Below are 17,948 nucleotides of genomic sequence, written 5' to 3'. Positions count from 1 at the left end.
TTCAACAACAGAGACCCTTTAAAAACCCCAAAGCATTCTTCTTCTCAGTAAAGCCTTCCCACCAGGTATGGGATAGCTCTTTGTCAGACACAAGCAGTGAGGTTTTTAATCAATAAACTGGAGGCAGAAAAATGTTGATGAAACAAATTAGATCTCTAGTTGGGTTTGCCTTTCCTGGAATTACTTGATGCTGCAGTGATGGATTTTATGGAGGTGAGATAAAGAGATAATCAACTAATGACTTGCACAACTTCAATCAAACATGAGTAATGTTTGGCAAATAGATTAACAGCTCCCCAACATACTATGACACAGAAATGGTATTTTAGATCTGGCACAGTTCTAACACAGTTAAAAGGCAGCATTTTAAAGAGTGTGACCTTGAAAAAGGTTCCCATTTTAAGAACTATGTGACCTTAAGATACATTAATTCATTAGATAAAAGTTTCTTCTCCCCAGTGGCAAACATTTTCAATTTCACCACCAAAATGTCATGAGTCAAGCAGCAGATGTTTCTCTGAGCTTTTCTCTTAATCACTACAAAACCTTCTACTCTAGGTAAATAGCAAGGAACTGAAATAACTTGCAACCACTGTGGTAGCTGGCAAACAATGGTACTGTGGCTCAGTCACCTGGCATCTGACAGAAAACTTAGTGTGTTCTTCATAGCCACATGGGGCATGCTCTGGGGCCCATCAGACAGTCCCTGAAATTATCCCTAACAGTAAACTTAAACTGATGCATGCTTTCCACAAGGATGTAAAATACTGCAGATACTTGATTTCACCTGAGCCATATTCCATCTGTGCAATAAGCAGTTTGTGGCTTCATACATATTTTCCTTCCTGTTTTTTTTCCCCTTCAAATCCTTACATTATCTGTTTGAACATCTTGCCAATTCCTCCTCATTGGACTACTTTAAGATAACCATGTAGGCTGCACTGTAACAGATCTGCAGAACTGTGGACTGGAAACATCTTGTTTTACACTATAGCCTATCAAAAATAGTTGATCCAAGTCAATGTGTTATCCCACTACAATTTGGATTTAATCCAGGATTTTCCAAATAGTTAGAGTATAAAGTTGGGAATCTCTGGCTCAGTCAGACATACCTGCACCTCATGTTTCACGTTTTGTGCTACTTTTGCTTACCAGTCCTGGCTATAGTATTGCTGTTCATTTCTGTACCTCAGATGAAGGGGGACACTCCTCATCACTTCAGAGAACTACATACACTCTATCACTGTGATGGCACACAGCACATGTCATGGGTCCTTCTACATCAAATTTTTGTATATAAAATTAATCTCTTCTCCAACTGTTCTCCGCTTGTTCTTCAGTTACAGAGAATGGCTCTTGGAAATTATTACCCAGGTTAATACACTATGATTATTTTATTTAGAGTAAGTATTTCATTGCTTGTTTTACTCATGAATTATCATTATTTCCACAGAAAAGAGATGTAAGATTTGTTCAGGAAGGTAAACCACTCATAGTGTGTTTGACAGCACGGGTCTATGAGACTGCAGCTTTTTTTGCACCCAGGTACATTCCATTGATAGCTACTGATGGATTTTCATAATTGAATCTCTCCCTTTATGCCTTCCCCTGTGTCCTGTTTCACTGCTGTTTGCCTCCTGTACTATTTTACTAAAGCCCACTAATCCAGTGTTTGTTCCAATGACGAATTTTATAACAGAACCATCGTGGCAATGGGTCCTCAGCCACACATCTTTCCTCTGCCTAACTTGTTCTGCTGGACTGAACTCTCTGTCCTGCTTCTGCTCGGGGCAGATGTTCCTTTGGACAGCAGCAACAACCATTACTCACAACACTCTTTATTCATTCATGCTCCTTCTACAGTTTTGGCTTGCTGCTGAAGTGGGAGGGCAATGCAGCAAGGCACTTCTGTCACTTTGGAAACCTCCTCCTGCCACATGAAGAGCTTCAAGAGGACATCCTTCTAATTGGCATTCCTAAAATCACCTTCAGTGGACTGTTCCTGCAGGTGTACATCTCTATGGCAACACTCAGAGTGCCATTCAGAGTGCACAGAAGATTTTGTGTTCAAAGTTATTATTTCCTAATTCTGCAGTCCATATGGCACCATAAAACCCACAGTAGAGCAGATATTTTTAAAGCGTGACATTAACTTTACTAGGGACATTAACAAAGATGAGTAATGTTATCCTCGCTCAAGTATGAATTATGCCAATGTTTTCAAATTTGGATGATTAAGGTTGTACCTAAAATGACCACCTATTTTTTTGCAGTTCTGAAATGTAATAGGAGTCCACCTGTGCCTGTATCTGAAAGGATCCATACATATTTTCAGAATAACATTTAAGCAAAACCACATAAAGACAGCATTATTCTGATTTATTTTTCTGAGGTTTATTATTGGTAAATCTGACCCTGTTCCTACGAGACATCTCACAAAATGAAAAAAATATTTTCTCAGTAATCACTGCATTCCATTTTAGTTCTACTTCAGATTACTGATTCTCTGATCAGTACAGACAAATGTGCAGATCCTCTGTCCAGTACAGAGGAATATTACAAACTGAAATTTAATTAAAGTATTTCTTAAATCTGTTCAATTTTGCAAATTCTTCTCCTTTCTACTACAACCTACATGGTTTGCCACATTCCATAATGCTGCCTGGTAAATAACCTATGTATTTATTTCCACTAATCCTGTTGCCAAGGTCTCATTATTAATAAATTAATGTGGTTAATTATTAAAACATACCAAGCATGTTCCAATTACTTTTTCTCATCAGCCTCCACTTCCTTAATGCAAAACATTCTAACCAGAAACATTTTTTACTTTCCAATCATCTTGATGAATGATATAAAGCAACAGGGTACATTCTCTAGACATTCAGCTTTCAGCCTCTCTGCATGAGCAAGCTGGATGTGCAAGGAGGCCCTGGGACCATGCCTGGGGGCATTAATGAGCTTATTAGAACACTGTAACAATGATTATCTGAATTTCTTATGCAGAACTGAAGATTTAATCAGTCTCTTGCCTTCAACAACCAACACAGGTCAGCTCAAAATCAATGCTGTTCTAAATCCCCAATTTTTTTCTTCTTATATTGACTTTGTTTATGATGACCATGGATGATTAATGTTCATTAAAAATGGTAAAACTTCTGGAGAAAATATAGTACATGAAACATGGCATCTTGTTTAATTATTATGAATTCAATGCAGCACAGCTGACCTTGGCAGTAATTTTCATACTGAAATGAATAACATCACTTTTCATGAGTCCATCACATCACATTTGGATGCTAAGCTTTTGCTTTTGCCCACAGTTTTCATTGATATTGCACTTAAAAGAAAACTGCCTTTCACCTTTAACATTCCTTCCCACACAGCAGTTGCCATAAAGATGGTTATCCTGAAAATCACCTGAGTGTATATTTAGATGAAGGTGTGATTCTTTCAACAACTGTACCATTTGCTTATTGGGGTCAGCCTGGAAAAACATATTTTTAATAAAAATAAACAAACAAATAGAGCTCTTCTAAAAGCTGTAATAGGAACACACTAGTATGGTGCAGAAATACATGACAACTTATTTTAAAGCTTTCAGTTTTGTTTTTTACCTCAGTCTGTCTGAAGTCCATACATTTTTAATGACTGTGCTTACCAGTTGCTGTCCATGAACACCCCAGGCTGCATACTGTAATACTGAATCCTCTACTTCTGGAGGGTTTAACTCCCAAACTTCCCTTGAAAAAAGGGAAACATTTTTACTTGAATACACTGGCACCACCTCATGCATAGAGCCACTGACAATGACATGGTATGGAAAAAACAATGTGACCTACCTTGTGTGGATGTTATAAATCACATATGAAGCTGTGTAAGAATAATGAAATACCTGTTAAAAAAAACAAAAAACAAAATGTAAGGATTACTAGACAATATACAGGATTAAATACGGACTACCATGAAGGCAGTCAGACTCTTCAACCCCTGTAAACACTGACACTTTTATTACTGAAAGAAGGTTCCACTGAATTAATTATAACCAATAGACCTGAATCAGGTTTTGAAAGCTGTAGGAAGGACACACATACTCACCTGTTAATTTAACCAGCCACTGTAACAGTACAACTGCACAAAAAAGTCCCAATTAGAAAAATCTGCATTCCTATTAAAAAAAAAGCCAACAATAACAACAACACCCGCCATTCTCCAAAAAAAAAAAACCCAAACAAAAAACCCCACTGAGAATATACATTAGGGGGAAAAAACCAATTTTTTTCTTCATCAAGCTGTGTCAAAATGATTGCACAGGCATCACAATTATTGTACTTGAAATGCAGAACAATACAGGCTCATGGGGTATTTTTCTGACCACCTGCTATGAACAGCCTGAAGGACTCCCAGGTATGGCTCACAGAACAGAAAACCTCTGTACTTAGAGGGACTCTGTTTGCTGTGGCTTTCATTAAATAAGTTTTGGTCTGATTTTGGCTGACTTTCTTTGCTTTTCAGGAAAAGTTTGTTGAGGGTTTTTTGTCATTTTGGATAAAAGAAAGAACTATTTTTCAGTAAACCTTTCTCATACAACAGCAAGTTACCAGAGACTTCTGAATTCAAAACCTGTAGTATTCTCCAAACAGAACAGAAGAGCACTTACAGTGTGTAATGTGATGGACCATCACACCAAAGGGCTCAAATCAAAGCAAACAATTACACATTCTCTCCAGTCAAACATTAGTCTATACACCCAGAGTGAATAACAGACATTTTGCTCTCTTCCAGGATTGATTGGTTTTCACCTAGCTCATTTTCTGCCTCTATGTCTCGTGTTATGAAAGTATTATAATTCCATAGTATTAGTTTTAATATGATTTGAAATTGCTTCATGGTCTTGGGATATGAAATACATTTGCCACTAATTATTACTAAACTAAGCAAAAATCTGTTTAATGGAAATTTCTGTCAGAAAAAAAATGTTAGATAACATCCTCTAGACCTACTGCAGCTTCATGTCTACAGTTACAGCATCTCTGCTTGGCATGTGGAGGATTTCTTTCTGGACAGGCTAATCCCATTTAGATGGGGACAGCTACAGCTGTAAAGCCAAAATCTTGATGTGGCTACATATGTTGGGAGCTCTTCAGGGAAAATTTTCTGCTCTGGGAACCTTTCAGTGTCTCCTTCAAAGAGAACAGGCAAAGGGAGTCCTTCATGGACAGAGCCATTGGAATTTGCCACTATGGCACACAAGAGGGTTTCAGAGGTTGTTATTTTCCCTGGAGGCCATTCAATAACAGAGCCATGTGAAACATCCTTCCACTGACTCCCTTCTCATTATTAGTTCCCTGCCAACAAGTGCCAAGAATTTAGCATGCCCCACATCTTTGCTGGCTGATACAGCAAGAATCCCACAAAGGTTTCTAAGATTAGTAACCCTACTTTGTGCAACAGCTGAATATCCCTTCTATAAAATTTCCCTTTGGGACAAAAATAATTTCCATTTTCCAAGTCTATTGTGTTTAACATCAGAACTGTTGCTTCAGTAAGAATCATACATATATTAATAAGTATGCCCCAAACATTGTTATATTTTATAATACAGCTTAAGAGAAACTGTTTTGTCATGTAAGGTACCAGCCTCTTCTGAGAAGTAGAGACAAATGGTTAAATCATGGTGGTTCCTGCACAGGGTGTGCACTGCCAGAGATTGCCCAGAGGGGCACTTGCCAGCAGCCAGTTACAAAGAAGAGAAATGGGTTTCTTGCCCTTATGGGGAAAGGGAAAATTGTATCAAAGATAATGTGTGGAGGCTCGATAAATATTTTGAATAGGAATATTTTAAAAGTAAATTATTAGACAGAATATATTTCAACAAGAAATGCTAAACTAATAAGTCATTCTGGCAGCTTAAACAGAAAATATACTGTACCAACAAGAACAACACTTCATATATCATGTGGAAACTCTGCTCCTGCCTTGTGTAACATTTCTGTCTAAACATTTATGCAGAAACATTAATATCTGTTGAAAAAAAAGTGGAAAGTGCTCCACTTCTAGTGGAGATCAACACTACAGTGAGGTCACTTTCAGACAGGATGCTGACATTTTTCTCGATTTACTCACATTACTGTTAGTTCTTATCAGGAACACCATGCATAAATTACAAGTAGCAAGCTTCCTAATTCATCCTGCTTACAAGTGCCACACTGAAACACAATCACTGTCCACATGAAATCAACAAAAAAGGATGTAGGAAATAATTCTTTTCCTAGTCTGGCTCTTATAGAAAGTGCTTAGGAAGCTCTTGTAGTTTTGTACAAAGGCTCAACCTGTTTGGTTTCCTCTTGCACAAAGCTGGGACACAGCCCTTCCCCAACACCATCACATGTCTGGCAGCACAGGGAGGAGTGGCAGGAACCCTCTCAATATCAGGATCAAACCTCCCACACAGCCACCAGCTGTGTCCTCTGTGGAAGAGGCTTGGGGAATTTGGGGAATTATGCCCTGCAGCTTCTGAACTGTAGGATGTGCACTAAGCAGAAAAAAACCACCAACCTGGCAATTTATTCCAATAACCAGGCAAAAGCTCAGGTAGCACTGACCCCTCTCCCAGTGAATTTACAGTGAAGGCTGCCTACTGTGTGCAAGTCAAACACAAAGTGCAGCCATTCATATTCCAAAATGTTTTCAGACATTCCTTGTACTCCACACCTTCTAACTGAGGTCCTATCAAAAGACTGAATGAAGATTAATATTTAAACATGGACATTGAATAGCTCCAACTGAGCAAAATAAGAGATGTGAAACTGAGGAAAAGGGTTTGGTTGTAGTGAAAATTACTCATCCTCTACATACAGAGAGAATTAGTTAATGACTATGGACACACAAAACATCTGTAAGAAAAAAAGCAATATAGGAGAGAAAAAGCCTTTTTAAATATTAAATTAATTACAGCAATTTCTACAGCAATTTCTGTCATATCAGCTGAGGAAAACAAAAAGAGGAAAATGGTCTGGGATAATTTATTAAAATAATTATAGATGTTAAGGTTGGGTTTTGTAAGGAGCCTTAACTTCAGATGTGGCATGTATGCCTGCTAGGATTCAGGCCTTTCTGGCAAGTAAATAACTTGCCTGCTTCTATTATGATAAGCTGGAAAATATTCCCTGCAATGTTAAGAAATGTGAAAATGCCTTTTTAGATCAGACAGACAGTATACCTCCCCCTCAGTACAATTTATTTAATTTTTCTTTTGCCACAGAATGCAGTCAGTAACAACCATTGCATATTAAATATTTCTTCTGAATTCATTCTTTTAAAGTGATGACAAGCTTTCATCTGGTGCTGCTCAACACTGAAAAAGTTAGATGCATTTGTGTATGAAAAAAATGAAATTACAGAACTCCATTACAAAGGACCTAAAAGAAAAAGGTGCCAAAAGTATTTCAAGACAAATTGCTCCAGTCAAAATGTATTGAAATAACAATCTATTACTCAGCTAACAGCCAACAATAAAAAACACACTTATCAATCATGATCTGAACTTTTAGATGACACGTTTAGATGAAGGTGTGATTCTTTCAACAGTTTAGTTCTGGAGTTTCATGTGTCCTTTATTCTCTACCTTTCAAGGAATTATTTTTTCTTTCTGTGGTTCTAAAAGTGAAATAATTCCATGGAACTCAGTGCATAGCCCAACAAGATGCAAGAAAACTGCCTTACACACTCTGCCAAACACACTCCACAAATTCCGCAAAACGTTCCAGAAAAGATCCAGTTCACTGTCCCTGGGTAATTTGGAAAACATTTCTCAGCAGAATAGTGTTTTTGCTAAAAAGCTGCCAAGAAAAGCTCAGTAGCAGTATTTTTATGGTGTGATGAGAGCTCTCAGCTCCAGGGAAATGGAAGAGAGCTGATGACATTAGAACCTCGCAGTGCTATAATCCCAAAATGCCTGGGCATGCCAAACACCTTGATGCATCCTTTATCCATTTCCTGTATTATAAACCAATTACATTCTTTCATGTGTTATTTATTTAGAGCAGTAATGATGCCTTCTTGCTGGCACAGCTTTTTGCAAGGTAGTGGAGTGTCTGTCCTGTATTTTTGTTTTCACTCAAACAGACACCTACAATCTGAACTCCTCACTGCAGCTCTCAGTGCTGCTACACTCTGTAAATTCCCCTTTCAGGTTCCAATAAGGCATCTCACAGGGCATTAAAGCACTCAGTCTGTGCAAGAACTATAAAAGCTGAGAGGATATGAAATACATTGAAAATTTCAGCACCTGCAGTAATACTTTCAGTTATTCCAAAGCTTAACAGCCAAATGGTGTCCATGTCTTGCACACAGCATGGATATCCATCTATTTGTATTGAACATAGCAAATAGAACACACTATTTAAAAGCCATACCCTTCCCATTAGTGAAAAAAAAAAAGGTAGCAGAGACTCATTAAATAACTGAAATTGCAGTGTTTGCCATCATTCCCATCCCACTTATCTCCAAACACATACCCTGATTTGAAAAGAAAGGCAGCTTCTCAGATAAGGTTCAAAACCATGCAGATCTTTCTGATTCAAGAGTGAGATATCAGATCTTTTATGGGTTAATTTACGCTTCTGATCCCATGAAAAATAAAATTAGTATTTTATGAGACTACTAATGTGAATGAACAATGACTATATTCTTGTTCTATGAGTAAAAGAATTCAATCAGGTTTGGGCACAAAATAATCAACCTTAGCTGGGTAAAGTCTAAACTCCTGCAATATATGGATGCCTCTCAAACAGTATTACTTATAAAAAAAAGAAATATCAAAAAACTGCTTTTATTGCTTCACAGGTACAAGTTAATTATTAGGAAGTTCAAAGCTATGAGAGAACCTGACCTGGAAAAGGTTTTCTGTGCCTGAAACCTTTTGTATTTTTTCCAGCTACATCAGTTGGCCTAATAAAAGATATTACCTCTTCCCACAAATCTTGTCTTGTTTATCCCTTCAGGCCACCACATCTGTAACAACAATGTTAGGGAGAAACAAATATTCCTAAGCCCAGCTGAAAAAAAGGGAATACCTCAAACTAAAAGTGGTCCTTCAAAATGAACAACCTGCATTACAGTGCATGTCACAAAATGCATGTGAACCCAGAAATCAGGGGGCAGGACACAGTGAAGCAGGGAGGTAAACAGGAATACAGCTTGCCAAGGACTCTCACTTCTCCATTCACCCGTGGCCCTTTTCACTTTTGAAGATCTTTCATAATGCATCAGTAAAATGGGCTGGCACATCTCCAAACTGCCCCAGTGGGTGCCAGCCACAGGAGATGCTGCTGTCACAGGAGATGCTGGGATTCTGCCTTTATCCTCTTTTCTACAGTTGAATTAAGCATTTGAAGAATTACTGAAAAATCTACTTATGCTGAAAAGTGAAGCAAAAAGCCTTTGCTGTGGTAAAGTGATTAGAAGGCCAAGCAAAAAGTAACTCATCATTCATCTGCCATTCATGCAGTGAAGTACCCACACAATGACAAACAGAATCTCATTCAAAACCCAAATCTCTAACAAACCTCCACTAAAGGCTCAGAACTGCAATTTAGAAGAAGAAATGTAAACATACATTGCTGCCTATTTTGCCTTTAGGATACAAGTATCTTGAAAGAAAAATGGAATATCCAGAACATGCCAGGAGTACAAATATTGAGAAAGGACCAGATGCAGAGTGGAGAGAATACGAGGGGACACAATAAGCCAAAGGATGGTTATGGAGATCTTTTGAAGGGATTACTGATATAAATACAGCTTGCTTGTGGCCAGAAAAATAACTGTATTATATATTTTAAGTAAGTTAACATATATTCAAGTTCACTCCCCTTCATAAAACACAGCCTATATAAATTATACTAAATTATACAAATACTATGTCTATTATTTATGTAAAGAATTATGCAAAAGAATTATTGAAATAATTTTTCCTATAGTTAGTGATATTTTGCTATCAATTGTGCTCAGAGAACACTGGTGTAATTCAAATTTCCAGCAATGAAAATGAGAAAAAGCTTTCAGCAGTTCTTTTAATGTCATGTACAAGCTCCTTATTCTGGTATACATCTGGAGAACACCAGATTATTTGTGGCCAAACTTCCTCCATTGGAAGACTGCTGAAAGCAAATGAGTTACAGTGGGCGGGGGTACTCTTTGCTTAATGCCATCAGGATTCCAAGCAGCAACTTCTTGCTCTCCAAAAAACCAGATTAACATTCACACAACCAGCTCCTATTCCTCATCTCCTTTTTATGAGCCTTTAGACACATGACCTTGTAGGGACTGCAGTGCAAAGAGAATGGAATCAGTATCTAATGTGCTGATCACAAAGCAATAAAGATATATTCCTTTCTTATCTTTGTATTGCAAGATGTTCAGCACCCCGTTAGTAAAACCTGTGAGGGAGTTAATAAGATTAAATTAGGAGCAGCATGACTACTGCCAAAGGCAAAGCACAGCTGCTGGATGAAGCTTCCATCCATTTTGCAATTTATGTGCTAAATAAATTAATAATGTTAATAGTCTCAACAACATTATGATGAAATCCAAATTTCTCTAAAATTCTGTAATCATTCACTTCAAATGTTCCCCCTTTGCCTTTCCACTCTGACTCCATGAGTTCTCCAGCATAGGAACTGGTGCTAAATGGGATTGAACATGGCACAGCCATGGTGGGGTTTCAAATAACTGGTTCATTGGGCGTGTAAGAGGTGAGGAGAGAGCTCTGCAGCATTGAATTCTGAGCCACAGAGGGACATGAAACCACTGGATAACACCTGTGCTATTCGTGAAGAGTTTGAAAAGCCACACTCCATACCAATCAGTGATGGCCCCTGCATATTCATTAAAATATTGATTAAAGACTGGAATTCTGCTGATTTCATGCCATGGCAACAAACACAGTGAGAGCTCAGACTGTGCATTGACACCAAAGCTCAGCCCACTTTGGGACACACACCAGAAATGATTCACACACCAGTGAAGTGGCACCTTTTGCTCTTGGAGCTCTAGCATTTAACTGATATTTTCCTGCTGTTAGATTCAGTATGTTAAGCCACATGAGTTAATGACTGATTTCATATTCATTATATCTGGGATAGAGAGAGCAATGGGGACTTTGCATTTTAAATAATCTGACACAACTTGTTCTTCAACTGGTTTCAGAGTGAAGTCTTTGCACAATCAACTGAGGAATCTGCAATACTGAGATGATGAACTGCTATCCATCTGCAAATCCTATTATTTCTACCCAATTCTGGAAGCAAAAACAAAATAGAGGTAAATTTTACCACTACTAATGTCCAAATCTTTATATAGTCTTGTGCAATTTTGGCTTTTTTTGGTGAAATATCTGGTTTCTAAAAACTCTGCATATAATTGCAGAGTTAATTTAAGATAGCACTTGATGCATTTGAGCACTGAAGTTATATGACAAGGTTATAACTTTGAAAAGCATCATATTTATTTGCTTCAATCAGCATTGATTATTTCTCATGATTGATAAGAACCACTGCATATCATTGGTAGTTATTTATGGTTAACATTAATACTTTGGGGTATGAAATATTGCCAGCCATAATAACTATATGCTGCCAAACCAAAATAAATATAAAGGCAAGACATTCTGAGACATGCAATTTATCTGTAAGAAAAAAGGCTGTCAAGGAAGCCTAAACAAAAATGCACCTCTAGAAAATCTGTTAGAGCCTCAACTGTTCACACAGAATTTTTCAGCAAGATTAATTATCTCAAGAAAAAGACATCCACTGCAGAATGTAAATTAAATCACAATCAATTAAGCTCAGTTCATATAACCAAGAGTAATGTGATACAAGCCACAGTTCAGAATAAATGCAGAAACTTCTTTTTCTTCTCCTACATCAACAGCTGATAGACCATCATTTGGATATGCAACTCAATCAGTTTTGAATATATAATAACTTCAGACGAGTGAATTATTCAAGAAAGAATGCTCTGCATTGCCACTTCTCAAAGCCTCACATATCAGTGTCATTTGAAATTCTATTAGTTACACTACCACGTAAAATATGTTTCTTGAGTCTTGTATGAGATTCGATGAGACTTACGACAAAAATTTATATGGGTTTTTTTCTGGCTTATTCACCTGCAGCATTAAAAACCAGGAATGACTGCACTGAAATCATTGTTACATGACAGTGAAACTGGTAAATCTCAAGCCTCAAGCATAATATGTGCTTTTTTTTTTTTTTGTATTGATACACAGATACGTGCACATCCTTTTCAAGCTTATGCTCATACTCATATTCAGTGTGATCAAAATTTGGACTTTATAAGTATTTGGGGATTTATAGAAACTTCTCTTTTCCTGAACTGATTTGCTGGCAGCTTTAGAGTGTGCATGTGTATTTTGATCTGAACAAGCATAAGGGGAAACAAAAGATATAAATTCTGACAGCACAACCAGAACTTAATCTCCATGGAAATATGAGACTGGTGAGGGTGCTTGCCTGTGGTCAATGCACCTGAGAATCCAAACCTGTCTTAGAAAAATATTCATTTAAGTGTTTTAATTTGCCTGACACTTTAGACAGTCTGATCTCTTTACAAGGTCCTATGGATTACTTATATCTCACACAAAAGGCAACAGGGAATTTGGATTGAGTATCTCCACACATATTGAAAATTGTTAACTGAAAACAAAATGTTTTAAAACACTGATTCTTAAAGGCAAAGCTTCATCAAGTGTTCTCAGAGTGTTCTGAGATGGCTTAATTGCTCTTTGAGATACTGTGAAGAAAGAAACAAGTCAAGGCCTGGTTTTATTTTTAGTTTTTCCGTGGTGAGTCACAAATTGTATTTATTCAAACAGATTGCTAAAGAGAAAATTTCCAAATGCAGAAAAAAACGCCACCTTGTTTTGAAGACACACACTTCTACATGTTGTGATATTTACAAAAATATGCATAAACTGATTCATGTGAAATATGATGCAAAAACCAAAAAAGTTAAAAAAACATTGAGAAAATATTTTCTAAATTAACATTCTATATAAATGAAATGTCCAGGTTCTGAGCACACAGCTAAACAGAACTGAAATGATAAGGATACAAAAGGAAATCAAAGCATGTGATGAGTCAATTTTCAAGTAAAGACTATAGTCTCAATATCTCTTTTTCTTCCCCAGACAATCTGAGTCACTCGGGCAGCACTTAGCGAGCAGATACCGGATGCTCATCTGCTGTTTGCTTACAAATTGCATGAGGAGATGAAAAGACCCTGTGGAGCTGGAGAAAGGAGAAGCAATGAGATAAATGGCCTGTGGGTCTGAAGAAATGGAAAGGGAAATGGAAAAGAAAACTGGGCTGAGGGAAGCAGATGGCTAAACCAGCAAGCATGCAAGATGAAAGAAGGAAGACAAAAAGACAGGGCTAAAAATATCAGGATGGGAGAAAAGAGACATAATAAAAAGAAAGAACAAATCCAGAACAAAACAGAGCTGAGACCCTTAAAGGGCTGGAAATGAAGAGGCTCAGATGAAAGGAGAACAGGCAGCAGGGAGGGAAGGCAGCAAGCAGACCAGCAGTCTGTGGGCATGGTGGCAGCCACACAGGCTCAGGGAACTGAGGAATGCATCCAGGCAGAACACACCGGCACCTAGAGCCTTTCTCTTCTGGAGGATCAAAGACATGAATGAAACAGTTTTCTAAGCAATCTGACAGTTCAGTACCTGTACGTGAACTACCTGCCTTTCACTGCCTTGATGACTATCAACAATAATTGCTTAGTGTGGATATGACACATGGAACAGCAGGAAGGCACTGGGTTTCTTGTGTCAAGTCGTCCTCTCTCCTTATCTCCCACTGTGACATCAAGACATCTTTAATAGTAGCTCTGGGTGTTGGAGAGTCCAGGGAATCTTTGTATACTACTAGCAGCAAATACCTTATTTAGCCCTTTATAAAGTTTCCATGATAAAATGACTGTTTATTTCTCAGTATTTTTCTGCCAGTTGGTTGAGCTATGAACAGCTTTCACAACTACTTTTGAAATCCGTGTGTTCAAAGTGCTCTTGTACTGCAATCAAACCTTTATGATTCCAGGCAACCAACATGGCCAGGACTCCATCCCTCCAAGTCATTCTCCAGAAACCCTGTTTAAACTCTTCAAATAATCTGAACACTGCAATTTAGACTTCCCCCCTTCTTACATCAGTTCTTCACTGCAGTGTGAACTCCAGCATCTTCATGTTTTAAATACAGCATGAAAAGAAAATCTTTTCCATAGGAGTAAGTTCAGCAAGTATCACTACAGCTAAATTTGGTCTTTAAACTTCCTTTTCGGTCATGCCCTATTCATCTCCCACATCTCCATGATTTCTTTGGCGCTGCTGGCCCTGCTAGCAAGCTTACACTGTTCCCCTTCTGTTCCACTACCCTGTTACAAAATCGAGCAAAATATCACCTCCAGGTGCAGTTCCCAACAATGGAGCTCACAGCCAGTTATCCCCTCCAGCACTTCCCATTAGCAAGCCATGATGCTGCTTGCAGCCAACTAGGTCTATCTTCACTAATTTTCTCTTATTGTGCCACATTTCTGTACTGGTCTCTGTTGTGGCCATTTTATGATATTACAGTCCCTTTGATGGTGGTATCATGAAGTAGACTCCTGTAGCAAGTAAAAGACCTCTTCATGATGAAGTGATTAAAAGGTCATGATAAGAGAGCTATTCATTTAGTACAAGGGAGTACTTCGTGGTGATCTCAAAGAAGCTGTAACAAAGTGATGAATACCTCACACCAAACTCATCTCTCCAGGACACATCTAATCTGGTGCTATATTTGCAGATAATAAATAGAATTATACAGGCTAAATTTGTGCAGGTGGTTGACTGCCTTCACTGGAACATTAATTTATTGCCTAAGACCCCACGCTAAACCTTTCATGCTCAAATACCCAAAAAGACTTGTCCTTACTTAAAAAGAACACAAAAATTGGATAATAACGGGGCATATCTTAATATTTCTCTAAAAATTGGACTCAACCATTTGATCTGTTAGGTCTGTCACACTATCTGTGCTCCTCATAGCCTGAGATGGAAGCTTGGTTTAAAGAGTGATGTGCAACAAAGACAGCTTAAAACATTTCTCTGGGACAGTTACATAAAGGTCTAGTCTTTTCCACCTACTTCAAGGTATTTCAACTCTATGTCTGTATTTTAAAAGACCTTTCTTTCATTCTATTTGTACCAAAGTAACTGCTAACTCTCATTTACAGAAACCCACTTATCCAACACTCCTTTCAGCACTGTTGAGAAATGCCAACACCAGCAGATTTGTCTAATTTCCCAACTGTCCTGTTGGCCGAGTCAGAGGCAGTCACACAACTTTTTTTTGTGATCAGGGAGCCAGGAATGGGGCCAAAGTGAGAAAGATGGGATGGTTTCCTCGTGCATAATGCAGGTGGGAGAGACCCCTGCCATGCAGTGCATAAGAAAAGGACCGTGAGACAGGATGGTTAAATTATTTGAAAAACACACAGCCTGTTTTTATCTTTGGACATTTGCCCTGGAGTAAAGTTTTCCACCACAGGATTAACGAATTACTTCTTAAGAGTCAAACAGAGCCAACCATCCCCATTGATATCCACTGGCATGGTGGATTCAATTATGCTGTACAGAGGTGTTTCAAGTGAATGAAAACTCTGCCTTAGCATTTTGAAGCAATGACCTGGGTCAGGCTGACCATTTCCCTCCAGGCTAAGTAATTTTATGTTAATAGAAAGGCACAGGGGCAGCCTGTGCAGGTACTTGTTTAATGAGAAGCAGCAATTCCAGATTCCAGTGATAAAGGAGCTAGCTTGATAGTTCGCTGTCTTATTTCTGTTTTGTAGGGGGAAGTGACTCATAAAGTGGAGGTGGTTGGGGGAGTTCTTTCCATTTAATTTTTTTTAGAATCTGTGTTCATCCTTCTAATTTGTAGAATGCTCTTACAAAACATTTGTTCTATTTTAAAAATAATTTAACTACTACTTTTGTTCTTGATGTTGAATATTTCCCAGAGAATTATTTTGTGCTCTGATTGTACATAATAGCTTGTCAAAGAACATATCAACCACTTGTTGAATTGCATCAGATATTGTTTCTTATTTAAGAATGGCAAACCCATTCCAGCTTCACTATATCAAGTTAAGGACTCAGCTGGATTTGTTCTTTTTACACCACTGTGTGGGCTACAAGCCAATTTTCAAAACTTCCTGACAGAGCACTTGCACATTTTCTCAGCTTCTATAGTGATCCAAAAAAAAATATCTGTGAGAAAGCTAGTGATTTCACAGAAATTTAAAAAAAAAAAAAAGTTAGATAAACAAACCAGAACTTTCTATGATTTATTATACAGAACATTCATTTTGCAATGTTTTTTCTGGTCAGCAGGCTTAATTTCTAATAGATTTATAATTCTATCTACTAAGTTGAACATGATAGTGATAGGATCTTCAGAGGGATGTTTGTATTTTGATAAAGTTTGCTCCAGTGAATAAAACTAATTTTTTTTTAAAAAAAGCTCTGCCTATGAATTTTGTGCAAGGAAAATACTCTTGAAAGAAGGAATCATCTATTAGGAAAATCTAGGTATTGATAAAAACAGATTACTGCCTAATCATGTTGACTACTCCCACCTTTGATATGGATGTATCTAAAAAGAGGTGGCTAGAAGAATATATCTATGATGAAAATCTTTTTATTGATCTCTGTAAAGTTTGTTTAGTTCATTAATGTGTGATTTGTATCCAGGAACAACTAAGAAGTCACTTTAAATATGCACTGCTATTAATTTGACATATATGCTCACAATGTGCCATATATACATATATACACACACACACATATATCCATAAATAAGCAAAAATCAAACTGCAGACTTTGAGTTCTTTGCACTATGTAACCCTACAGAGTTCTTTGTTCATGGAGATGAACTGAGCAGTGACCAGCCCATGAGTGTAGGCTATAAACTCAGCAGATTATTCTAGGCTGTAGCTTTCTTGCAGGAACAACAATAACACCAAGGTTGTCTTGTGGCCTTATTTGACATAATTTTAGTGCTTTCTCTGCAAAAAAAAAAAAAAAAAAAAAAAGTGGGGAATAGAATCCTAAGCTTTCTAAAGATGGATACATTTAGATATCAGATGAAGTCAATGAGATACTGATAAGTCAATGAGATGCACACCTCCAGCATGATTCTAAAAAAACATCTCTGGTGCTGCATCTTTAGGCACTCAAATACCTCCATAAATGTGACCCATAAAACCACAGAAATTGTTACCACTCCTCTTTCCATGTGCTCTAAAGCCATTCTAATCAAAACAATGAAATTCAAGAGATTTTATATGAAATACCTGATATAAAGTGCTTATATTCTTCTCACATACTCAAGTGGAGCAAATTCCATAATATAACACTTATTTGATATTTAATTCATCTTCTTTGTAATTCAGTGTGCAGAATAAAATGATTAAACCTAAAATGATTATGTACATAATGAGTAAAAACAGATCAATTATTTTTTAATTTAAGCAAGTGGGAGTTATAAAATTGTTTAAGCTCCTTTAATATGAGGAACTACCTAGTCAAATTCACATTTGTGTTCTTTTAAAAGTAATATTGACTCGAATCAAATTGAGTTGCTTAGATTTTTAACTAAGCAGTGTGTATTTGATTATAATCCACTGGCCAGATTCTCAGTTGCTGTAATGATTTCTCATCTCTGTTCACTACTCCCTCCACTTTGAACATCTAAATCTCCTTTTAAAATATTTTTGTCTTTTGGCTTTTTGGTTTTTGTGTTTTTAAAAAATATGGTTTATTTGTTATAAGAGGTGCACAATAGGCCACATTTTCAAGAGGGAGAACAGCCCTTTGATCTTTA

General features: G+C 37.4%; 1 protein-coding gene across 3 annotated transcripts in view; it reads right to left on the bottom strand.

Annotated features, from left to right (window-relative positions):
* DPP10 (dipeptidyl peptidase like 10) overlaps positions 1–17,948 on the bottom strand; it is a 435,086-nt gene that overhangs the window by 57,402 nt on the left and 359,736 nt on the right. For all 3 annotated transcript variants that reach the window (XM_005487922.4, XM_005487921.4, XM_074547941.1), the window contains exons 6-7: positions 3,843–3,895; positions 3,662–3,743 (exon numbers count right to left, since the gene is read on the bottom strand). In XM_005487922.4, the coding sequence (XP_005487979.2) occupies positions 3,662–3,743; positions 3,843–3,895 (135 nt within the window). The remainder of the gene's footprint in view (positions 1–3,661; positions 3,744–3,842; positions 3,896–17,948) is intronic.

This window comes from Zonotrichia albicollis, chromosome 10 (assembly GCF_047830755.1).
Source record: "Zonotrichia albicollis isolate bZonAlb1 chromosome 10, bZonAlb1.hap1, whole genome shotgun sequence".
Lineage (NCBI taxonomy): Eukaryota > Metazoa > Chordata > Aves > Passeriformes > Passerellidae > Zonotrichia > Zonotrichia albicollis.
This window is presented reverse-complemented; position numbering and strand designations above follow the sequence as displayed.